Source organism: Sciurus carolinensis, chromosome 8 (assembly GCF_902686445.1).
Source record: "Sciurus carolinensis chromosome 8, mSciCar1.2, whole genome shotgun sequence".
Classification (NCBI taxonomy): Eukaryota; Metazoa; Chordata; class Mammalia; order Rodentia; family Sciuridae; genus Sciurus; species Sciurus carolinensis.
In genome coordinates, this window is record NC_062220.1 from 13,405,267 (window position 1) to 13,430,917 (window position 25,651).

The 25,651-nt window shown below is 45.5% G+C and overlaps 1 protein-coding gene and 1 gene segment (V, D, J or C); one reads left to right on the top strand and one right to left on the bottom strand.

Annotated features, from left to right (window-relative positions):
• Positions 1-587: 587 nt before the first annotated feature.
• LOC124991252 (T-cell receptor beta chain V region E1-like) lies at positions 588-1,327 on the bottom strand. The segment is given in 2 exon segments: positions 588-916; positions 1,188-1,327. Coding segments are annotated over 2 exon segments (387 nt in total).
• A 1,842-nt stretch (positions 1,328-3,169) lies between these two features.
• Positions 3,170-13,050, top strand: LOC124991253 (putative DBH-like monooxygenase protein 2). The gene is made up of 15 exons (XM_047562091.1): positions 3,170-3,326; positions 3,859-4,011; positions 5,429-5,667; positions 6,144-6,290; positions 6,793-6,954; positions 7,163-7,246; positions 8,472-8,639; positions 8,825-8,927; positions 9,091-9,257; positions 9,556-9,647; positions 9,897-9,993; positions 10,131-10,190; positions 11,536-11,666; positions 12,404-12,518; positions 12,808-13,050. Exons 1-15 carry the CDS (start codon positions 3,170-3,172, stop codon positions 13,048-13,050), a joined length of 2,118 nt encoding a protein of 705 aa, XP_047418047.1.
• The last annotated feature ends 12,601 nt before the right edge of the window (positions 13,051-25,651 follow it).

Sequence of the window (25,651 nt, forward strand, 5' to 3'; positions counted from 1 at the left end):
GGCCTCAGAGCCAGTTCTGACTCATGGCTTTATAGTGAAATATTCAGGGATCCCTCCACTGCAGATCCAGACCCTGCTCCTTTCTGAGGATCTTACTGTCTTAAAGATCAGCTTGAGTTTGAGTGGTAAGGGTTGAGGTACAAATGAGCAATGAGAATGGAAATGTCATCAGATAAAATGAGAGTTTATTCTAAGAGTATAAGTGGTACCCATTCAGCAGTTCAGTCCACCTCTGAGCTCCCAGTTTCTCCAAGTTTCTTCCCAGGCTCCCTTTGGGATTTATGCTGGTATTACAATGCAATATTCTTTTTATATATGCAAACTATGGAAAGAATAGCTACTGTTAGTTGACTGAGGTTTAGGGGGGATAAGAGCCTTCCCCAACACTCACAAGTCGCAGAGCCAATGCCTGCACTCAAGTCCTCTAGAAGCTGGGGTGAGATTGCTGTGCTATTTAGGCAGAGAAAGTCAAATGGGAAATTAACAGGAGGAATCCACTTGTGGTTAGGGCAAGAAGGGAGGGTGAAGGTGGGGAGGAAGCAGGCAGAAGAGAGGCTGGAAACCAGGAGGGTCTGTGTATGTGGTTTTTATTCAAATGCCCAAGGAGGGTTTCTCACTGTGTCTTTGCTGCAGGTGCAGAACAATACTCTTCCCTGGGTGACATTGGCCACATGCAATCTCAGTTCAGTGTCACTGACTCGTGTGACCAGGTAATCAGCTCCTGGAAGGGATATAGATTCCTTGTCCCCAAGGCTCCGCAGAGTGGCCAGCACCTGTAGCTGCCGCTGGAGATCCTGTTGGTACCAGCTCATCCAGGGGTACTGGGAATTCCTCAGGATACAGCTCAGAGTCCCAGCCTGTCCACGTGATACCAAAACCCACCTGGGCCTTTGCTCCACCAGGTTTGCAGAGGAGCCTGAAACACAAAGGCTGGTGGAAGTGAAAGTACAGAGAGTTTTTGCCCCAGGGGCAACTGACTGAGCTAATCTCTGGAGAGGGAGCCCATGATTAACACTGATAGGAGGCTGTGGGAAGCAGAAGGGACACTTGACCAGGGTGAGCAGCTGTGCCCGAGCCTTGTGCAAGGTTGAGATTATGGAACAGCTTCTCTGCCTGTGATGTTCTAGTGCCTAATCTCTCTCTTCCTCCCTCAACCCACCGAGTGGCCTTCCCTGCTTGCATCAGACCTGCACTCAGATCTGCAGCCAAGAGCACCCAGGTGCACAAAATGGAAGATGGTCCCATTCTCTGGCCCCTCTGCTCTCTCCGGAAGGGCTCTGAACCAAAGCAGGATTCCTGCCTGTAAGGCAGCAATCAGAGGCTAAATCTCAGGGCCTGAAGTGTCAAAGGGCGTGGCTTCATCAGGAAACCAAACATGTTGTCTCATCTCTCTGAAGCACAAAACTCACACGTGAGGTTGGTTTGACTTCATGCTTCCTGAACTCCCCCAGGCACTCCCGCTTGCATCCCGTACTCCCCACATTCACTGAAGACCTCACTCAAGCAACCTGGCCCTGCACCCTCTCCTGCGACCCAGCTATTCCTGGAGGTAGTCTGAATCCAAGACTCAGATCTTTGCGAGGGATCAAAATAGCTCAGTGCAACCAAGTCATGCTTATAGAATTGAATAGTCATCTCTGGCCCACACATTCCACTTACCTATGGAGGTGGTTACAGGGCCATGCTGATGCATGACAATGTATGACAGATGTATGATAATGGTCACTCATCTCCATTTATGTGTGACTGACTCTGTGAGGACTAGTACAAATTCTGTGGAGAAAAAGGGAAGATACCTTCCTTAGCCTCCATTTTCTTGAAGCATTTACTTTAGAGAACTTGGAATGATAAATTCCTCCTATCTGTTGGGAATGTTTGAAAATCTTTTGAAAAAGCTCAGGAAGTTCTGGCTTTAAAATCCAGGAACAACTTTTTTTCAAGGACCTCAGGACCATTTCTTTGAAATTTAATCATCAGGGTTAGGTTGGTGCCCCTATCTCCCAGGTCCCAAGGGAATAGCCGCCTCCATTAGGCACCTGGCTTAACTCAGAGAGAAACCTAACTTAACTTAGCAAAGAACCTAGGGCAGAAGATCAAATTAAAGTAGAACCCGCATTCTAAGTTGCAAAATTACCTTCTGTTAAAAGATGTGACAAGTTTTCATTTTCTTTTTGGATGTGCCCCAATTGCCAAGTGAATCTAGGATGAAGGATGTCTGATTAACAGGGTTGTCAAGTCCTCCACGTTTATCTTGAGAATTCGTTCATGACAGGTTGTATTTGCTTGGCTACATCACAGGGTGAGATTCCTTTCTATCTTTGCAACATTTTAGTGAATTGAGATTTATGTGCCTCACTTTCCAATTTCATGCTTATTCACTAATAAAGCTATTTTCTTTTACTTTTACCTTTGTGGGCATTTTTCTCATTTATTTAAAATAATATTTAATTATTAAATATATTTGATCATTTATTAATTATTAAATATATCAAATCATATTTACTTGATTTATCATAATTCATGTTCACATTTATAATATCTAATTATATTTTTCCAACTCTTCACATTCCTGTTTTCTACCTAGTGGCCCTCAGTTTCTTCATCTACAAAAGGGAAATAATGTTGAAAACTATTTTGTAAGCATGAACTAATCAGTACATGAAAAAATTCTTAAAATAGAGCTTAGCACAGGCTAAGCATTTAGTAAAAACTGGATTTTATTATTGCAGTGGTAAATTTTAAATCCCATTAAAATACGATAGTTAATAGTAACTTTTTAAAATTATTTTATTTGTTCTAATTAGTTGTACATGATAATAAAATACATTTATGCATTTTGATAGATCATACATAAATAAGGTGTAATCTCTCATTTTTCTGGTTATACATATTGCAGGATCACACCAGTCATTCAGTCATACATGTACATGAAGTAATAATCCTGTTTTACTCTATTATCCTTTCTTCCCCCGTACCCTTCCCTCCCATCACTCCCCTCTACCTAATATATTCTGCCCCATCCTCCCCCCTCTTATTGTTAATGGTGACTTTTGTCTTCAATTGCCTATCACTTAGTAATCAGCTGAAATTGGAAGCACAAGTTCTCATGACTGTGTATCATAGACAAGAGGCCTCCTTCTTTCCACTTTGAAAACCAACCATCGGGGAAATGCAATTGAAAGAGCCCCGTGTCTACCCTTTCTACAACCTCAGTCAATCACAGATACACTATAGAGACTCGGACCAGTTCACAACTGAACCTCACTCTTTCGAGACCTGGAATGGCACTGTGTTCTACCCTGTGCGAGCCCCACCACAGACACTGGGTAAATGAAAAAGAGAACCAGGGTGGGCCCGACCCCAGACCACCTCCCTGGAGAGCCTCAGTGTGGGGCTGCAGCAATGACCTGGTGTCCCAGGGGTGGAAAACAGACAAGGGTCCAGAAGAAGGGATTCCCTGTGTCCGTAATGGCTGACTCCCTGCTCTTTCCTGAGAACCTGCTTCTTCCCTGAGAATGGTGCACCAGCTGGTGGGACAGATTGCAGGATAAGGGATCCATTTACAGAGTCGGCTGTCCTGTCTCCCTACCGCCCCGTCTTCAGCCTAATCCTCTGATGAGATTGGGATCAGAGTGTCTCCAATGCTCCTGTTATCTCCTCCCTGGTGTTCCTACTCCTCAAGGTCAGGGCCTCCCCTAGTATCACCTTGTCCTCAGCCTTGGTCACTCTGTTCCCAGCCACAGTAAGCCTCTTGCTTCCAGATGGCTGCCTGGCTCTGCACATTCTCTGCCAGGCCCAGAGATGGAGGATGCAGCTGCCCCTTTAGGACATTTGTTTTTCTGCCCTTCAGCACCCTAGTTACAGCTCTAACTGTGGCAAACAGCCTCACCAGCTTTGGGGCTCGATATGTGATTCGAAGACTGTATGCACTGAACGAAGACACGCAGCTCACTCCAGCAGTTTGCCACCCACACCCTGTGACCGGCACTCCTGTGTGGAATGCATGGGCCAGTGCGTGTTGGGGAAGCCCTGGGGCACATGTCCTCTCCATTTCCAAGTACAGAACAGGCAGAGGTACAGGTGAACCATAGCCATTGGCTGGGTAGGTCAATAACCAGAAGGAAATAAGTCTGGAGCTTAGAGTGAGACTTTCATTCCTATGTAAGCAGCAGCCAGAAAGTGCCACCAACCCCCTCCATCAGAACGTACCAGGGAGGAAGAACATCAGGGCTGTGCTGTCCTGTGGTGTTAGGGATCTGAGAAAATAATGGAAAGGGCGAACCCAGGGCCAGCCTCCTGTTCCCACGCTGGCTCTGCCACTGATGTCCTGGTTGAGCACACGTTCGTGCTGTCACTTGGTGCTCTCTTGTCCTGCTCTAAAAAGTAACTGGATTGGAACTTTTGGAAGACAAAGTGGGTCTAAAGTTTTTTTCCACTCTGTTATTCTAATATTTCTTTTGTGTTGTTATTGTTTGTGTAATACCAATGTGCTTGCACCTGGAGAAATCTGTCTAAGCCTCCCAGGAGAGAATGTGGCTCCATTGAGAGGCAATTCATGGGAGGAAGGGTAAAGCACAAGGTATCCCAAAAGTACTTGCACGTCCAGTTCTCATTTTCTCCCTCTTCCGCCCTCACTGCTTCCCTTTCTTGCTCCTCTCCAAGAATGTGCTGAAAATCAAAGCTGCTCTGGACTTGAACTTGCCCATCTGGAAAGCTGATTGTGGTTCTTTCACCTCTAGGTGTCCTTCCTGGGATTAGCAGCAAAGATTCCTGAAGGAGATGCACATCAGAGTCCTCCCAACCCTCCCAAAGTCTTCCCTCCTTCCTACTCCGTCCCAAGCACTGAAAGGATAGGTTTACACACCCCACAACCAGTGCCTCAGTCTACACACAGACCAAATGGAAAATACCCACATAAGCTGGGAGGGGGAGCACACGCAGAGGCAGAGCGAGTGCTTAGTAAGGTTATCCAAGGATCCAGGATGGGGCAGCCAAAGAAGGGAAGGAGAGACAGAGAGGCAGAGAGAGACAAGGAGGGGAAGAGAAGCAGGGAGAAGCCAAAATCCTCCTAGACTCTGCAGGGTCTCCATGGACAGCAGACTGACATGAATTTGGGGAGGGAAAACTGAGTGATTTACTCAGGGGAATTTCATGCTCACTCCCTGCTCCAGGGTGAGAGAAACCTCCTCTGTACCCTCTCTGGACACATCTGAACTCCAGTTATGTAAGCGGCACCACACCGAAGCCAGAGGTTAATCAGACCAGAAGATCCCGGCCTGTCCCTCCCTCGTGGCAAGGTGCCTGGCATGGATACAGACATATAAGTCCAGAGCCCTTGAGCTCTCATCTGCAGCAGAGGTGCTCCACGCCCCAGGAGCCATGACCTGTGTCCTGCTATTTAAATTTTTTCTACTTCTGACCCTGTCAGACACCTGCCAAGGCCACCGCCTCAGCCCCACATCCCGCCTGCGCTATTCCAGATTCCTAGATCCTTCCAATGTCATTTTCCTGCTCTGGGACTTTGACTTTGAGGCTGAGATCATCACTTTTGAGCTCCAGGTCCGGACAGCTGGCTGGGTGGGCTTGGGCATCAGCAATCGCTACACCGTGGTGGGAAGTGACCTGGTGGTCGGAGGCGTCCTGCCTGATGGCAACGTCTATTTCTCGGTAAGTCTAAGGATGACCACCCTCCAAGGATGAGCTCCTTCTTTAGGTTGAAACTGACTTTGTTTCCAGAAAACATCCATATTCTCCAAACATAACCAAACATACTCCCGGAACTCCTGCTGACTGCTGATCTCTCCCTACCAGAAAGGACTAGCCTAGAGTTTGCGGTCTAGGTCTTCCAGATTGCACGTCTTCAAGGCTGCTAAGGGAACCCAACCAGTAGGTCATGAGAGACTCTTTCTTGACTAACAGCTTACTGAATGCAGGTCACTGGGGAAAGCTCAAAGCTGTTAGAAATACAGGCTCTGAGAACCCCACCCTTGAAGCTGTGCTCTGCCCTCAGAGGAAACTACAAAATAAAGTAGGCCTGGGTTCTGCCATGTTAGTGCCCTATGGGACCTAAAGGGACACCTACTACCCGAAAGCCTGATCATTTGGGCTCCTGGTCTTACTCCTCAACTTCCTCTGGACCCTAGGATCAGCACCTTGTGGATGAAGACACTCTGGAGGAGGATGGGAGCCAGGATGCTGAGCTACTGGGGCTAACGGAAGATGCTGTCTACACCACCATGCGCTTTTCCAGACCATTCCGCTCCTGCGACCCTCATGATCAAGACATTACGGTAAAATAGGGGTGGGAGAGAAGCATTGACCACACAGAAAAGCTTTCTCTTCTGGGGAGGTAGAGATGCCTCCAGTTACACAAATCCTAGGGCTTCTGTCCCTTCCAGACTTTCCAGGGACTCCCTCGGTTGTGCCACCTCTTGAAGTCCACAAGCTCTCCACAGAGGGACCTCCCAATGACTACCTACCCTGCCCCTTGAAGAACTGTACCCACCTCTCCTTGAAGAACCCAGTCCAATGTCTCTGAACTAGAGGATGTTAGAATTTTGGTGTTTAGCTCAACTCTTCCATTTTGAGGCTGTGGGCACAGGCACAGGGAGAGAATGTGAGAGTGACCAGCAAGTTAGCCTCAGAGGTGGGACTAGAACCAGATGAGTCTCCAGGCCAAACTCCTTTCCGTTCCACTGTGCAAACATGAGTGGCTTGAGTAGGGTCTTGGGTGCAGGTGTATGTGAAGTGCTTCTCCTGGGAGCAGCCCCTCAATGCTCCTGGCACCCCCAGAGTGACACCATAAGGGTGCTAACTGCCTATGGGCTGGATGACACGCTGAAGCTGGATCCGGAGCGTACTTTTGTTAAGTCCATCTTCCTACTACAAATAATCCACCCTGATGATCTGGAAGTCCCTGAGGAGATCATCGTCCATGACCTGGAGATCACTGATGTAAGCCCCTCCACCCCACCACCTGCCTCCAGCTCCCTTTCCAACTCTCCACTCAACCCAGACCCCTCCTCTCGCACCCAGGGTTCAGCGCATTCCTTGGGGTGAGGTTACTCCCAAAGACTGCCAATCCAGCTCTAAAGTGAGCCCCTTCCCTGAACTCCTCCCCTTGCTTCTTTGGCTTACTGGCCTTCTGTGTCCCCTTCTCCAGTTCCTCATTCCGGAAGATGATACCACATATGCCTGTACCTTTCTCCCGCTCCCCATCGTCAGCAAGAAGCATCACATTTACAAGGTGTGTGAACAGATGGAGGAGGCTGCCAGGCGGGGAAGGGACTCAAGCAGAGTCTCTGAACTTTGGAGTTCAGAAAATAACTGAGAAGAAGCAATAAGGCAGTAGGTGGGAGACTGGAGACCAGCTGGGGCATGGTGAGGGTGGCCTTTATAAATTTCCTAAGCCTATAACCAGCACTATTTTACTGAAGCCTCACAATGCAGCAGTGATTTTTGACAGTTTACTAATTAGTAGCATTTGCAGAGCAAAGCGTAAGCCCCAGCATTGTGCTCTCTTAGCCCAGAAGGAGGTAAAGACAGGAAAGGGATGTGGCAATGGGCTGTCAGGAAGTCATCAGAGCTAGAGTGAACTCAAACTTGACTGCCTAACTTAACATATGAGTGATTTTAATTTGATCAAGTTCATGAAAATATGATCTTATAATGAGGGCCAAGTGTATGGGAGCCACTCTTTTTAGAAAAAAAAAGATACTCAGAGATCATGTACCAATTGAGGTTAGTATGTTAGTCACCTTTTCATGAATGTAACAAATACTTGAGAAAAACAACTTAGAGGAGGAAAGATGTATTTTGGCTGATAGTTTTTGAGGTTTCAGTTCACAGGCAACTGACTCCATTGCTTTGGGCCTGAAGTGCGGCAGAAGATTATGGCAGAAGTGTGTGACAGAGAGAAGCTTCTCTGCTCATGGCAGCCAGAAGTAGGGAGCAGGGAGAGCCAAAGACAAGAAATCCCCTTCCAGGGCACACCCTCAGAGATCTACTTCCTCCAGCCACGCCCCACCGCCTACAGTTTCCTCCTACCCTCCATTAGTCCATTCAACTATCAGTGGATTAATCCATTAATGAGGTCAGGGCCCTCATGATCCATCCAGTCACTGTCCCAAAGCCCAATTCTGAACATTGCTGCACTGTGACCAGGCCTGCAACAGCTGAGCCTCTGGGAGATATTCCAGACCCCAACCTGACACTAAAGAGAGTTGGAAGCCTTGGAATGTCCCTGGCTGCATGTAGCACCATGTGCTGTACATTCAGGGAAGAGGTTTCAAAGGGTGAAGTTGACAGGAGAGTGAGGCAGAGTTGGGCAAAATGATAGCTTGGGGAAGAGAAAGGAAATAGAAGAGGAAGAGAAGAAGCATGGAATGCTATTGTTCCAGCTGGGAAAGGAATAGGGAGAATAAGGATTGAATGCAGGGAATCTTGACTGTACTCTGCCCCTCTTTGTCCAGTTCGAGCCCAAGCTGTTGGAGCACAACGAGACTCTGGTGCATCACATCCTGGTGTATGCCTGTGGCAATGCCAGCGTGCTCCCCACGGGCATCAGTGACTGCTATGGGGCCGACCCTGACTTCTCCCTCTGCACACAGGTCATCGTGGGCTGGGCTGTCGGGGGCACTGTGAGTCCTGTGATGGGAGGATGCATGGCTTGTGGGGTGCATGCTGTTGAGCGGTGGGCATTACTGGGCTGATGGAAGATGGGGTGTAGGAAGGTTGGGGCGAAGATTAGAAAACCAGGCAGGAAACCTAGATCTGTACCTAGTTTTCAGTCCTTCTTGCAGCCAAATCTCCCTCCTTCCAACAGAGTTACCAGTTTCCAGATGATGTGGGCATCTCTATCGGGACCCCCTGGGACCCTCAGTGGATCCGACTGGAGATCCACTACAGCAATTTCCACAACCTTCCTGGTGAGCCTACCGAGGACCTAGAGGAGAGCAGCTGGTGAGGTCGGCTGGATCCTCAAGGTCCTGGGAATTATTTCATGCTGACTCTGTGGGTCCCAGCCCACCCTAGCTTTCCTACTCTTCTCTCTCTACACACCGTGACCCACTCTCCTGCCTTCTGCACCAGGTATATATGACACATCGGGGATCCGGATATACTATACCTCTCACCTGCGCAAATATGACATGGGAGTCCTCCAGCTGGGTGTCTTCACCTTCCCCATACACTTCATTCCCCCGGGAGCTGAGTCCTTTATGTCCTATGGGCTGTGTAAGACAGAGAAGTTCCTAGAGGTAAAGCTGGAAGACAAGCCTGCGCCGAGGTCCCCTGTTCCCCATCACAGATCTGGTCTGATACCCAAGCTGAACAGCCTGAGCCCCAGACTTATAATGATTGCAGCCTGGTGCTCAGGAAAATAAATAGCATGAATCATGCCAGGGAGGAAAGGTGTCAGGGCTCTGGGGCTTGGGAGCAGCGTGGAATGAGTTCAGTAAGAATTAAGGGAGTGATTGTCAGTCACAAGAGGAAGGTGTCAATTATCAAGGGAAGAAACGCAGGAGCAAGATCAGGTATGCCTCCCTTCTGTTGCAGATGAATGGCGCCCCAATGCCTGACATACAGGTGTATGGCTACCTGCTCCACACCCATTTGGCTGGGCGGGCTCTGCAGGCTGTGCAGTACAGGTAAGGGAAAACCTTGATTTGAAACTCGCCCTTCTGTATAAGGGAAGCGATTCCTCAGCATAAGGTTTTGCTTGTTTGAGAATTAGGGGGAGCTAGTACTGTCCCCAGAATAGAGGTGACTGCGGACGGCTGTGGAAACAGGAGCTCCTCGATTATTTTAATGGATAATCTGTGTTTCCAGGCTGCATCTTTATTGGCACACCCCATAATACTTCATCTTCTTATTTCTGTCTTCTCTCTTCTGTGTAGAAATGGAACACAACTCCAGACAATCTGTAAAGATGATTCCTATGACTTCAATCTTCAGGAGACACGAGACTTGCCACATCGCGTGGTGATCAAGCCGGTGGGAGCCCGGGTGGGGAGGCCCGGCTGGAGCCTGTGGAAAGCAGGACCAGCACGCACTGTTCTCAGCACAGAAAGCGCCAGGGCCATACCATCCTTCTCCAACTCACTCCAGCTTTTGTGTTCCACCCTGAACAGGGAGATGAACTGCTAATAGAATGTCACTACCAGACGCTGGACCGTGACTCCGTGATTTTTGTAAGTGTCTCTCTCCACCACGGTCACAATGACCATACCCCCAAAAGACAGCTCTGCCCCTGGCTTTGGCAATCCAGTGTCTCTGACTGGTCCTCCTTCCGATGACATTAGCCATTCATGTTCTCAGAGCCCCTGGCATCCAGGATGGGCACAGGGATTCCCAGGGGATGACCCACTGAGAGCACGCAAAGACAGTGATAACAGCATGAACTCGGGTCTCTGGCCAGTGTTTGAAAATCAACATGATCGTTTAGGAGCTCCCTAACCGTAGGCAAGTTATCTAAGCTCTTTGTGCCTCGGTTTCCTAGTCAATGAAGAGTACTACAACCTAGCCCCTAAGATCCTGTGAGAATTGGTTGATCTGTGGAGAAATTCCAGAATGCCACCTTCCTTGTAGCAGATGCCTGTTGCTGTTACCATGGTCACAGGGAACCACCCCTAAGTCACGTGTCAGGAGTGACTCCATGCTTGTGGGTTCCATGCGTCTGAGGAAGAAAATGCAGCCTTACAAACGATCATAATACGAAGTAAAAAGGGATACACACAGTAAGGAGAAGGATAGGACACGAGGGAAATTCATAGGGAAAAAAATCACGAGAGCGAACTGATCATGTGACACAAGTGAGTGTGTCCTGCGTTGGACCCACGGAGATGGGGAGTTCTGGAGAAAGACATGCGTGAGGACCACAGAGCAGGGAATCAGGAGGTGTGTGTGGAAGGGGTGACCCTGAGTGGAGGTTAGGGAACAAGGACGGTGACTGAAGGAGGGGATGGGGGGCAAGGAGATGCCATTGGCGAGAGTCCTTGAAGCAGGGACAACACTGTCCTGCCTGTATCTCCCAGAGGGCAGCCTCTAACTCTGCCACACCATAAATATTTGCCAGGTAAATTAAAGAAATTTAAAAAGTGGGTTGGAATTGTTGTATCTAATCCAAGAATTCCTTTAACAAAGATGGACTACTATTAACAGGATTGTTGGAAGTTGCTAGAGGTGATTGAAGAGGCAGATGACAGGAAGCAGGATCTATTAGGAACAAATAGTGACACAGTTCTAAGGTCAGATTGCCATCAGGACCAATGGGTGACGGATACTAGTTGGGAGGCAGTGGCAAAGGAAATGTAGAGGACAGGGAAGATGTTGCGATATTTCTCTGAAAATATTGTCAATAAGTGTCCACTGATTGGAAATGGAGAACGAGGAAGGAGGAGCCCTGAATGAGCTGGCCCTACGCTGAGGGGAAAGGAGATGGGCTTCTCTGGCAGGATGACCACCTAGAAGGCCTTCCGCCGCCTCAGTGCCCGTCTGCTTTCTATCTTCGTTCCTCTTCTCTCTCCTCTGCTCCAGGGAGGTCCCAGCACTCTTAATGAGATGTGTCTTGTGTTCCTCTTCTACTATCCTCGCAATAACATCTCCAGCTGCCAGGGGTACCCTGACATCATCTACGTGGCCCATGAGCTGGGAGAGGAGGTATCAGAGTGAGTCACCTGGAAGTGAAACCCACACGTGTGAGGGGAGGGTTCTGGGGAGGACTGGGGAAGGAGGGAGGAGAGGCCCGCCCACTCCCTCCCGGGCTGGTGAGCCAGGAGTCCTCGGTGGTCAGCCTGACCAGCCCCTGCCCTCCTCAGCCCTGCTCCTGCCAGTGTCTTGACACGTAGAGCTCTGATGCACACAGGAGTTTTGTGGGAAGTTTTCCATATTATAGGATCAGTCAGAGGAACCGATAAGAACTGACCTCTGTGAGTCGGATCACGTACCTACAAAGCTGCCGTGTGCCTTTCTCACAAGCACTGTTTGACTCAAAGACCATGTTTCCTTTCAAGTTATTTGGTGGTGAGGGTCCTCTCTGGGACTCTCATGGCATCGCTGAAACTTCTAAGTAAAGATGCACATCTGAGCAGACATTTCACTTCACCTACAATCTCCGGGCAATGGCAGGTTGCAGTCCCTCAATCTTCCTGGACCCCATGGCTCCTACACTAAAAGCCATGTCCTTAAAGATAATCCTTTTATTTTTTTTCTAAAATTATGCACTCTGATGATCTTCCTCCTTTTGTCAACTCTACCATTGTTTCATTAGCTTATAAGACATTCTGATAGTCGGTGCTGACATGAACACGTGCTAACAAGCACGCTTTGTACACATTCTGGGAAAGTTCCACGTCAACCCTAAACTGCTCCCTGTTCCCCTGCCCTTCTCCTGCTTCCCACTCAGTCCCATGGAGGGCACCATGGTCATGAACAACATAGAGTGGACTCCAGAGAACATCAAGAAGGCTGAGAGGGCCTGCAAGGAGTCCCAGCAGATTGTGCTAATCAAGACCATCGATGTGAGTGTCCCACGAGATGCCACCCTCTAGGCCTGGGTAAGGGTTATGGGAGGGTGTTGGGCCACAGCAGGAAAAAGAAGGATGAGGGAGGCAAATGACAATGGTGGGCATCAGGGGTTGGGGAAGGAGGGTTGGAGGTGGGACGCCGCTGCTGGGGTTTGTGGATGTGGTAGGAGCCTCCTAGTTAGGCTTGAGTTCTCTAAGGAGAGGAAAGGCCAACTAAGTTTTCAAGGAAGCGAAGATGGTCGGGAGTCTTCTAGAGTTACCACGTTTCTTCCCTGTCCTGCAGGAGGTGGTAGAAAACACAACAGGCTGGATTCCTGACATCATTCCCATCCCTCGGGGGCCCTGCTTGGAATCCTCTGGAGGCAAAGTGGAGCCCCAGGACAAGACCCCCGCGGGCTTCAGGGTGGCACCAGTGGTCCTCTCTGGATCCACCACTGCTGCCCTGAAGCACCTCCCCGTGGTTGCCCTCTTGGTCCTGCAGGGCACCCTCTCATGGCTCCTTGCCATGCTACAGACCGAAGGCTGACTCTGCCTCCTCATGCCACATGCCAGAGTCCTCCCTGCTCAGTCCTCCTCTTATCATAAACACAGAAACACCTCCCTGCTCTGGTCAAGGTGTTCCCCATCTGTGTCCGTCTCCATGGCTGAAGCTATGACCCTGCAGGCCCCAGGCACTGCCCATGTTCCCTGATCTCTTGTGCTGTGGGACCACATGTTTCCTGAGAAGGCGTGGCTCCTGGGCTGCCTGCGAAACGGTCTTGCCCTCTCTGAGAAGTCTGGCGCCCCAGCTCTCTCAAGAGATGCCATGAGGAGGAGGGGCTGAAGTGCAGAGGGAAGGTCCTGCAATGCCCCGGCCCACCCTTGGCCCCAGTGAGGGTTTCTGTTTCTTTTCTAATGAGATTTGCCCCTAGCCTTCCCTGTGAGGCAGCCACAGGGACAGTGGAGAGCAAGAGGCAATTTGTGATAAAGGGAGGGACCCAGTGTAGGAGGGACAGAGCTCAAGACATCACATTAAATAGAACTGAACTTGCTTCCTGTTGCCATTTCTTTCCTCTGAGCCTTTGGTCCAGGGGAGGCAGCTGAGTCGTCTATTGAATTCCTCAAGGTAAGGCCCCCAGAGGTTGCCTGAGTTCCTGGCTGCTCCAGAGGCAGCACTTAAAAGCACAGTCCTTGCCTCCTCCCCTGGGCCTCCCTTGTTGAAGGATCTTTGTCCTACCAAGTGTCACATCACACACAGAGCACCAGGTGTCAAGAGCCTAACTGGGCAAGCAGGCTGAATTGAACTGAGAACAGGTTCAGAGAAGCTGTCCTTAGCCTTGGAGCCCAGGGCTTGTCCAAACATTTCACAGGGACGGAACAGCAACTGAATGCAAATGCTTTGTGGAGTCAGACTGCAACTTGCATCCAGGGTTCTCAGGAAAGGACAGTGGAGGTGGCTTCCCTGGGCACTTCTGGGAGTGTGTCTATATGCCTATCTTGAAAAGCTCAGCACCTTTAGGACTTAAAGTCACCATGCTGGTCTGTGAATTGACCTGCTCATGTGTTCTCTAAAAGGCACACCTTCCCTGGACATTCAAGATGTTTAGAGAGACCATTATCCCCTGGAGATCAAGGACATAGTCTTGGCAAACTCTGTGTCACTGCCAAAGGCCCAAGGATGGGTCTAACAGCATAGCCCTGCTTCCTGACAGAGCAACATCCCTTCTCTAGGATTGGTGAGGTCCCCCTGGGACATAGGGGACAAAGGCTCCTTTATAGTCTCTGGAAAATTCTGGATGCTCCCCTCTGAGATTCTGCAAAATCCTCAGTGTTCATATTTAGCTCCTGCAGTCTCTGTTTCATAACTTAATAATTGGAACCACTTCTGAGCCTCATGACATGGGAATTAAGGGACTTTCCCTCCTAACATTGAAAAGGTTTTTCAAAGTTGGTGATTATGGACAAAACAGGCACACCTTAATTTACTCTCGGTCTTCTCTGTTGGAATCATGCAGGGGGGAATGGAGGATTTCCTTTTGGGTAATAATCCAAAGGCATCTTCCACATGGTCCAGTATCTTCTACAACCCAAGGAGAACACAGATCTAGACAGATACTTAGAGCATGCAGAACAGATCATTTCTCAACCCTTTGCTTTGTCTGATTCTTGAGCAAGGCTGACGTGTCTGTTCCAACATGTTACTCCATAAGTCTTCCCAAGTAAATTCCTCCAGCCTCAGTCTTTAAGGTACAGAGTATTTTCTGACTGGGTTTCAAATGCCAACCCGTGGGCTACACTGCAGCCTCACCCTCAAGCCATGCCAGGTGCTGCAGCCATCTCCACCCAGGTCTTGGCCCCGCAATCCCCAGGCCCTGTTGCTCCTTTCCTTCAATTTCACGTTCCTCCTTGGCTTTCTTTCCTTCATTTTATTTCCCCTCCATCTGCTGATCTCAGCATCTGATCACCATGTACACAGGCACTGGGCTTTATCTGTGCACTTCAGGAGCAGGTGCAACTGAAATGAACAGGACGTAGGACAAGCACTCCTCTGTCCTTGTGGACTGCAGCCAAGTGTCCACAAGCCCTTCAGTAGCTACATTTCCCTTGGGCTTGCAATGTCCATCTTAAAGGCTATCCCAGTACCACCCAATCACTTCCTTTCCTGACTGCCTCAGGAAGGAAATTATATTTATCCAGTCAATACAGAATGATATGCTTCTATAGTTAAAGACTCACATTCATGTCACACATATGTGGACTGAAGGCTTAGGTGAACACTGCTGGGAAAATGTTTTCAAATGCTCCCACTGAAGTTGAGCACCTGAAGGAGATGACTTCAAGTTCCTTTTCAACTCACATGCTCCATGACTACAGTTTCCTGATCACCTAATAGCACACTACACCAGGAAGATGCTCAAAGTAGAGATGGGAACAGTGGACCCCAACTTTCTCCAAGAATGTTGTGTCACTTGGCCTGCATGTCGTCCTTCATCCCTCAGGGGTCTCTGAGCTCATGGTGCCTCTGACTCAATTTCCAGGTCTCCTCCTCTACTAAAACTCCATATTAAATGTGGAGGATGAATAAAAGATTCATTCCCTCTTATAACTTTTTTCTATGGTTCCAGGAGGTCAAAAGGAAACACACTAATGTCTACAGTGACTCTTTTTTTTTTTTATTTTTTTTTTATTTCTTTTTACGTTTACATAGGGTAATGATGTTTATTTTATTTTTCCCCTCCCCCCCACCCCTCCCACCCCTCTTTTCCCTCTACACAGTCCTTCTTTCCTTCATTCTTACCGCTCTCCTTAGCCTAACTCTAAACCTAACCCTAAACCTAATGCTAGCCCCTCCCACCCCCCATTATATGTCCTCATCCGCTTATCAGCGAGATCATTCGTCCTTTAGTTTTTTGAGATTGGCTTATCTCACTTAGCATGATATTCTCCAATTTCGACCATTTGCCTACAAATGCCATAATTTTATCATTCTTCATTGCAGAGTAATATTCCATTGTATAAATATGCCACAGTTTCTTTATCCATTCATCAACTGAAGGGCATCTAGGTTGGTTCCACAATCTGGCTATGGTGAATTGAGCAGCAATGAACATTGATGTGGCTGTATCTCTGTAGTATGCTGATTTTAAGTCCTTTGGGTATAGGCCAAGGAGTGGGATAGCTGGGTCAAATGGTGTTTCCATTCCAAGCTTTCTGAGGAATCTCCACACTGCTTTCCAGAGTGGCTGCACTAATTTGCAACCCCACCAGCAATGTATGAGTGTTCCTTTTTCACCACATCCTCGCCAACACCTATTGTTGCTTGTATTCTTGATAATCGCCATTCTAATTGGGGTGAGATGAAATCTTAGGGTAGTTTTGATTTGCATTTCCCTTATTACTAGGGATGTTGAACATTTTTTCATATATCTGGTGATTACTTGTACATCTTCTTCTGTGAAGTGTCTGTTCATTTCCTTAGCCCATTTGTTGATTGGATTATTTGTATTCTTCGTGTAGAGTTTTTTGAGTTCTTTATAGATTCTGGAAATTAGCGCTCTATCTGAGGTATGGTTGGCAAAGATATTCTCCCACTCTGTAGGCTCTCTCTTCACATTTCTGATAGTTTCCTTTGCTGAGAGAAAGCTTTTAAGTTTGAATCTATCCCAGTTGTTGATTCTTGCTTTTATTTCTTGTGCTATGGGAGTCCTGTTAAGGAAGTCTGATCCTAAGCCAACAAGTTGAAGATTTGGACCTACATTTTCTTCTATAAGATGCAGGGTCTCTGGTCTGATTCCGAGGTCCTTGATCCATTTTGAGTTGAGTTTTGCGTAGGGTGAGAGATAGGGGTTTAATTTCATTCTATTGCATATGGTTTTCCAGTTTTCCCAGCACCATTTGTTGAAGAGGCTATCTTTTCTCCATTGCATATTGTTGGAACCTTTGTCTAGTATGAGAAAATTGTATTTATTTGGGTTTGTGTCCATGTCCTCTATTCTGTACCATTGATCTACCTGTCTATTTTGGTACCAATAACATGCCGTTTTTGTTACTATTGCTTTGTAGTAGAGTTGAAGATCTGGTATTGCAATACCCCCTGCTTTGCTCTTGCTACTGAGGATTGCTTTAGCTATTCTAGGTTTTTTATTCTTCCAGATGAATTTCATAATTGCTTGCTCTATTTCTGCAAGGTACATCATTGGGATTTTAATTGGAATTGCATTGAATCTGTATAGCACTTTAGGTAGTATAGCCATTTTGACGATATTAATTCTGCCTATCCAGGAACATGGGAGATCTTTCCATCTTCTAAGGTTTTCTTGAATTTCTTTCTTTAGTGTTCTGTAGTTCTCATTGTAGAGGTCTTTCACCTCTTTTGTGAGATTGATTCCCAAGTATTTTATTTTTTTCGATGCTATTGTGAATGGGGTAGTTTTCCTAATTTCTCTTTCTGAAGATTCATCACTTATGTATAAAAATGCATTGGATTTATGAGCATTGATCTTGTAACCTGCTACTTTACTGAATTCACTTATGAGTTCTAAAAGTTTTCTGGTGGAATTTCCAGGTTCCTCTAAATATATAATCATGTCATCAGCGAACAGGGATAGTTTGAGTTCTTCTTTTCCTATTCGTATCCCTTTAATTTCTTTGGTTTGTCTGATTGCTCTGGCTAGAGTCTCAAGGACGATGTTGAATAGAAGCGGTGAAAGAGGGCATCCCTGCCTTGTTCCAGTTTTTAGGGGGAACGCTTTCAGTTTTTCACCATTTAGAATGATATTAGCCATGGGCTTAGCGTAGATTGCCTTTATAATGTTTAGGAATGTTCCCACTACCCCAATTTTTTCTAGTGTTTTGAGCATGAAGGGATGCTGTATTTTATCAAATGCTTTTTCTGCATCTATTGAAATAATCATGTGATTCTTAACTTTAATTCTGTTGATATGGTGAATGACATTTATTGATTTCCGAATGTTGAACCAACCTTGCATCCCTGGGATAAAACCCACTTGATCGTGGTGCACTATCTTTTTAATATATATTTGTATGCAATTTGCTAAAATTTTGTTGAGAATTTTTGCATCAATGTTCATTAAGGATATTGGTCTGAAATTTTCTTTCCTCGATGTGTCTCTGTCTGGTTTAGGTATCAGGGTGATATTGGCTTCATAGAACGAGTATGGTAGGGTTCCCTCCTCTTCTATTTCATGGAATAGTTTGAGGAGTATTGGAATGAGCTCTTCTTTAAAGGTTTTGTAGAACTCGGCTGAGAACCCATCTGGTCCTGGACTTTTCTTTGTTGGTAGGCTTTTGATGACCTCTTCTATTTCATTGCTTGAAATTGGTTTATTTAAGTTGTGTATGTCCCCCTCGTTCAGTTTAGGTAGTTCATATGTCTCTAGAAATTTGTTGATGTCTTCAAGGTTTTCTGTTTTGTTGGAGTATAGATTTTCGAAATAGCTTCTAATTATGTTTTGTATTTCACTCGTGTCTGTTGTGATGTTTCCTTGTTCATTCCGAATTTTAGTAATTTGAGTTTTCTCCCTCTTTCTCTTTGTTAGTGTGGCTAAGGGTTTATCAATTTTATTTATTTTTTCAAAGAACCAACCATTTATTTTGTTAATTTTTCCAATTGTTTCTTTTGTTTCGATTTCGTTGATTTCGGCTCTGATTTTAACTATTTCCTGTCTTCTACTACTTTTGGTATTGGTCTGCTCTTCTTTTTCTAGTGCTTTGAGCTGTAGTGTTAAGTCGTTTATTTGTTGATTTCTACTTCTTTTTTTGAATGCACCCCATGAAATAAATCTTCCTCTAAGTACTGCTTTCATAGTGTCCCAGAGATTTTGATATGATGTGTCTTTGTTCTCGTTTACTTCTAAGAATTTTTTTATTTCCCTCCTGATGTCTTCTGTTATCCATTCATCATATAATAGTGTATTATTTAATCTCCAGGTATTGGAGAAGTTTCTGTTTTTTATTCTGTCATTTATTTCTAATTTCAATCCATTATGATCTGATAGAGTACAAGGTAGTATCTCTATCTTCTTGTATTTGCTAACAGTAGCTTTTGTGGCATAAAATATGGTCTATTTTAGAGAAGGATCCATGTGCTGCTGAGAAGAAAGTGTATTCATTCTTTGTTGGATGGTATATTCTATATATGTCCGTTAAGTCTAAATTGCTGATTGTGTTGTTGAGATCTATAGTTTCTTTATTCAATTTTTGTTTGGACGATCTATCCAGTGGTGAGAGAGGTGTGTTAAAATCGCCTAGTATTATTGTGTTGTGGTCTATTTGATTTCTGGAATTGAGAAGGATTTGTTTGACGTACGTGGATGAGCCAATGTTCGGGGCATAGATATTTATGATTGTTATGTCTTGCTGATTTATGCTTCCCTTAAGCAGCACGTAATGTCCTTCTTTATCCCTTCTGACTAGTTTTGGTTTGAAGTCCACATTATCTGAGATGAGGATGGATACTCCAGCTTTTTTGCTGTGTCCGTGTGCATGGTATGATTTTCCCCATCCTTTCACCTTTAGTCTATGGGTGTCTCTTTCTATGAGATGAGTCTCTTGCAGGCAGCATATTGTTGGATTTTTCTTTTTAATCCAATCTGCCAGTCTGTGTCTTTTGATTGATGAATTCAGGCCATTAACATTCAGGGTTATTATTGTGATATGATTTGTATTCCCAGTCAATTGACTCATATTTGTTTTTGACATGATTTGGTTTCTCCTTTATTTGGCTATTCCTTTAGGCTAGCGCCTCCTGTTGCTGATTTGCATCGTTGTTTTTCATCTCTTCCTCATGGAATATTTTGCTGAGAATGTTCTGTAATGCTGGCTTTCTTTTTGTAAATTCCTTTAGCTTTTGTTTATCATGGAAGGATCTTATTTCATCGTCAAATTTGAAGGTAAGTTTTGCTGGGTATAAGATTCTTGCTTGGCATCCGTTTTCTTTCAGGGCTTGGTATATGTTGTTCCAGGCCCTTCTAGCTTTTAGGGTCTGGATTGAAAAATCTGCTGATATTCTTATTGGTTTCCCTCTGAATGTAATTTGATTCTTTTCTCTCGCGGCCTTTAAAATTTTGTCTTTATTTTATATGTTAGGTATTTTCATAATAATGTGCCTTGGTGTGGGTCTGTTGTAATTTTGTATGTTTGGAGTTCTATAAGCCTCTTGTACTTGGTTTTCCATTTCATTCTTCAGATTTGGGAAATTTTCTGTTATTATTTCATTGAATAGATTGTTCATTCCTTTGGTTTGTTTCTCTAAGCCTTCCTCAATCCCAATAATTCTTAAATTTGGCCTTTTCATGATATCCCATAATTCTTGTAGATTCTGTTCATGATTTCTTACCATCTTTTCTGTTTGGCCAACTTTGCTTTCAAGATTAAATAATTTGTCTTCAATGTCTGAGGTTCTGTCTTCCAGGTGTTCTATCCTATTGGTTATGCTTTCTATGGAGTTTTTAACTTGGTTTATTGTTTCCTTCATTTCAAGGATTTCAGTTTGGTTTTTTTTCAGTATCTCTAACTCTTTATTGAAATGATCTCTTGCTTCCCGTATTTGGTCTTTTAACTGTTGATTGGTGCGATCATTTAATGCCTGCATTTGCTCTTTCATCTCCTCCTTCAATGCCTGCATTTGCTCTTTCATCTCCTCATTAGCTTCCCTGATCGTTTTAATTACGTACATTCTGAACTCCCTTTCTGACATTTCTTCTGCTGTGTTGTCATTGGGTTTTATTGATGTAGTATCTAGGTTTGTTTGGGACATTTTCTTCCCTTGTTTTCTCATATTGGTCAGTTGTCAGTGGGACCCTGAGATATTGCAGTTTTCCGCTATTGGCTAATAGTGTCCCGGTAGATTTCCAGTGTATCACCTCCCAGCCTTCAGTAGCCTGATGTCTTGGAGGAATCTGATAAAGCAGCTCATCCGAAGAAAACTGCCCCTAGCCCCCTACTGGTTCCACGGTTTGGAACTGGCTCTGTGCGGAAATGCTCTCCCTGTGGGCCTGCACCGTGCAGCTGGCCGTGTGGGAGGAGCCCACTGCCAGAGTGTGGAAGGCTACCTTGGGAAGACTCTAGCTGCCCTGCCCGGCTCCAATAAGCCACCTCTATCTGGGCCTGCCACCCGGGCGGAGCTTTACCCAGTGGGCAGACTCACCCGTGGCTCTATTTCAGTCCGAGTCTCTCAATGCCTCCCCTTCTTAACTCCTGGGTTCTGGAGCGACTGGGGGTGCAGTCACCCTCTAGGCCGCCATCTTGGATCGCCCCGTGAAGAGAGCCTGCAGCCGGAGTGGGCAGAGCCGCCTGAAGAGGTCTCTGGCTGCCCTATCCTGATCCCAGAGGCTGCTTGCGGATCGAGGCTCTCCGCTGGTTCTTTGCCGGAGTACGCTGCGCTGCAGTGGCTCCGGGACTCGGAGCTTGTTCTGGTCAGAAAGGCTCTCACTAGCGGGCCAGTTCCGTTCCGAGAACCTGGAGAAGCTGGCTGTTTACAGTGACTCTGATTTACACTGTGCAATAAGAATGTTTTGATACAATTTCAAATTTATAGAAAAGTTGCAAGAATTCTCTTGTCCTTCTCTAGATCTTTATTTAGATCTATCCGTGATACACGTTTTCCCATTTCTCTTTCCTCCATCTCTTCTTGTGTCTTCTTTAATTCTCTCTTCTGCTTTCTTCCTCTTTCTCTTTCCCCTCCATGAAGCTAATAACTTAGTTTCTTTTCTAATCAGTGTCTCACCTCCTGCTTCACTGAGACTGAGCAGGAATGTCTCAATCTCCACTGAAACACAAGCTTTCAACCTTAACTTCATAGAATCATCTGGATGGCAGGGGCAACACCCAGAAAGTAGTACTGTTGAGTTCTCTGGGTGCTTGCGGTATGCATTCCAGATTGAGGACCTCCACACTGGGGATTCACATCTTGGTTCCACACTTTTAAGACAGCACAGACACTGAGCAGTCAGAGTGGACACCAAAGAGTCCTGAACGTCCCAGGGGTTCCGATCTTAGTGACTGGTTGGAGGCTGTGTGGTGATCTCTGAGAAGAGGTGCGTTTAGAGGGCTCAGGGAAATAGCATTAACCAGGCATTATCCAATATCAAATGATGATAAAGAAAGAAAAACCTTTCCAGTGCCCAGCAATAAATATAGAAAAATATGGAGTTAGAAAATCACAGTTTAATAAATTTTATATTAAGAATTGATTCAGGCAGAAACTATCAATGGATGTCAAAATCAATAAATAAGGAACCAGATATCTACACAAACTCAAACTATCTCCTTATATTTATTAATTATGATGAAAAAAATAATAACTTCAGAAACCTGGCAGGCACCACCTCAGCCAAGTGATGGACAAACACATGGCTTGTGCCCACAGGCATGATGTGCGGAGTGGACATATTGCCTGAGTTATTTCTGCCAAAATGCATAATAGCCTCAACGTAGTTCTGAGGAAACAGTAGACAAAACAAGAGATGAGGGATGATCTACAGCTAGCCAGCTCACAGTCTTAAAATGTCAAAATCAGAGAAAAAAAAGAGAGACTGAAGAAAGGGATCAGAGTAGAGGACTCTAAAAAGCAAACCGACACAAAGAAGTGAACAGTTAAACACAACCCGTGCTGCTGGGTGAAGTTATTTTGTCGTTGTAGTTGTTGCTGTTGTTTGTATTTCCTGTAAACAACATTACTTAGACAATGGGTTAAATCAGACTGGGGTCTGTGCATTAGATGGTGTTATCATATGCATGTCAATTGCCTGGTTTGATCGGTTACATTGCAATTACTTGAGAATATTTTCTTGAATTTATTTTTTAGCAAATACACACAAAAGCATTTTGTGATAATGAAACAAAGTATCTACAAACTCTTATATGTGTAAGAGAAAAAGAGAGACAGAGACTGACAAAGAAGAGCCAGAAAAGAGACAAAAAGTAAATATAGGTGAATAATTTATAATTGATGAATAATAATTGGGGAACATGTGTGAAGAGTACACTGGAGCTCTATATACTATTGTTGCAACTTTTCTACAATTTTGAGCTGATTTTAAATTTAAATTAATAAAATTAGCTCAGAAGATATTCAAAAACTATGAAAAATGGAGGAACTATGAAAAACAAGGGAGATAAAAAGTAACATGGAAAAAATCAATTTAGAAAAGTATCAGTTTTCACAAGCAAGAACTTTGGGCCAACTCTCACTCTGGGAGGGAGCTGTCAATTCCCAAGCTGCACTGTGCCGCTGAACTTGGGTCACTCTCACGCATCAGGCACAAATAAATAGCAAACTGTGTCTTAGGGCTACAATAACACGGAAATATGATTGTATAAACCATTACTTAAATAGCCACAAGGTGGCGACAATTTAAACAAAAGTAAACAAATTTTTTTCCTTGTTTTTTGTGTTTTTGTTTTGTTTTGATTTTTGATAACTACTGTCTACAAGGGATACTTCAGAGCCATGGGGAACTTTAATCTGAATGACCAGTCAGAAAATCAAAGCCACCATCTAAAACATGAAAGTCTATCACAGAGATGAAAAATTAAAACTTACTGGTAGGCTTCTGAGGAGTTGTTCCAAGAACACTGTAAAATTAATACTGCCCAACAATTCAATGAGCATTTTTTTTCTGAGGAAGTACTGAATCAGATGCTGATGAGATTGGGAGATAGTATGTAGAGGAAACTGTCCTATGTGGTAGAAACTTTAAACCACACTGGCCTTAAAGTCTGTTCCTACTCTGGTTAAATTTTATCTAGCCATACACTGGGGAATAAAGTTTTGTTGCATCCATAATCCAGTCCATCAAAGACCAATATTATCCATGTTCTAATTAATCATATATTTAAGTAATTTTATAAAAGACCAGATTTTTCTCAAGTGAATTTAGAAACATAGGAACAAGGTCACAGGAATTGCTATTATCACAAATTATAAAATGCCAGGAAGAAAAATATAAGCTCCAGTCTAATTTGAAATTAGAATAGCTTGTATTACTCTTATAATTATCACATGGTAAAACTTCTAGCCTTGAGTGAAAGTCGCTTTCCAGAAGCCTTAAGTATCTTGTGTTCAAATGAGTCAGCCTGCTCTGGTTCAAATGTGTTCATGTGTTAAGAACCTAATCCCTGCATTCACATGTTAATAGAACTTGGAGGTGAGGCCTTTGTGGGGTATTTAGGGTTAGATGATGTCATTGGGGTGGGACCCCCATGATGGAAGGAGAGACTTTATAAGAAGAAGAAGAGACATCCAAGCTGGCACATCTGCCCCATTTCACCATGTGATGCCCTCCTCCATGTAAGGAAGCAGCAAGAGACTCCTCACCAGGTGCTGGCACCAAGCTCTCAGACTTCCCAGCTAAGGCAGAAATAAACCTCTAATCTTTATAAACGTCCCAGCCTGTGGTAAGCAGTTATAGCAACAGAAAACAGACCAAGACTCGGTCCCTGACTGAGTCAGCATCAACTTTTCTGAGGTTTTCTCATTGCCTGATGTCCTTAAGAAATTGCTTCCTGCCTTAGGAAATGGCTGCTTTCTCTCTGGCCACAGTAGCAAGTTGGCCTCCCCTCACAACCCCATTCACTCACTAGCCACATCAGCCTCAGGGATCCAAACAATGCCCCACACAGGCCGAGTCTAACCCCACTCTCACCATTCTCTCTCAAACTGCTCCACCAAGAATTTTTTTAAAGCTTTTATTAGTGCACCATAGTTACACGTAACAATTGGATTCATCTATCCTCATTGGACATGCATGGAATTCACAGAGACCTTTTGAAATAAACTGCCCGTCAGGCCTCTGGCAGTGCCTACCAGCTCCTTACACTAAAAGATGGAGGTGAGCTACTCCTTGCTTGCTTGCTTTGCCCTTTCCAAACTGCTTTCATTTTTCTTTCAACCCCCAGCTCCTTCGTACAACTTGTGATCAGAGCTTTGTTGCTCTCTGCGTCTACTTGTACTGCCATCTGCCGGCCTCTCGAGTCACCTCCCTCACACACTGAGAACCACAGCCATCTCTGTGGGCACCACCCTTTTCTTAGGGCAAAGTCAGCATCAGCTCTGGAGCGCAGCCGCCCACCTCCACCACCACCCCTGCTTCTTTGCCTCTTACTCTGTTTACATCGCTCCTCTCCGTGGCTGGATTCCATGCACCAGAACCAGAACCACCTCCTAACCAACACCCGGCCTTTCTTTGCCCTCTCTTTCCATGTCTGCACAGCAGCGTCTGTCTAGGATCACGCCTGCCATCTGCTTTCCTTTCCCGGCTGCATCCAGGTAGTGCCACTGGAGAAGCAACCCCCCGCCCTGTGTGCCCACGTCACATTCACCTACAGCACAGACACGTGTCCTAATGGAAGTCCCTGCCTTTGGTGTTTCTGCTCTCCTCTCCGGCATGACTACTTCACCTTTCTCAAGCTTCCAACAGTTGCTCCCTGTACCCCGATCCCCAGCAGATGGTCTCATGGAACACTGCAGAGAAACGACAGATCATTACACAATGAGAGCTACCTCATCCTGCCCCCACCAAAGTCACTACCCCACCTGCACTGCAGACACGTACTTTTCTTGCTCTCCTATTGCAATGGAAAAAAAAAAAATTTCATCTGCTTCAAAGGCAAACCTTGGACCTGAT

Excerpts from the sequence above, each read along its gene's own strand:
- LOC124991253 (XM_047562091.1), top strand. The coding sequence starts at position 3,170 with ATGCAATTGAAAGAGCCCCGTGTCTACCCTTTCTACAACCTCAGTCAA. Across the intron at positions 6,291-6,792 it reads CTCATGATCAAGACATTACG|AGTGACACCATAAGGGTGCT; the intron begins GTAAAATAGGGG and ends TGGCACCCCCAG. Across the intron at positions 9,994-10,130 it reads ATCGCGTGGTGATCAAGCCG|GGAGATGAACTGCTAATAGA; the intron begins GTGGGAGCCCGG and ends CACCCTGAACAG.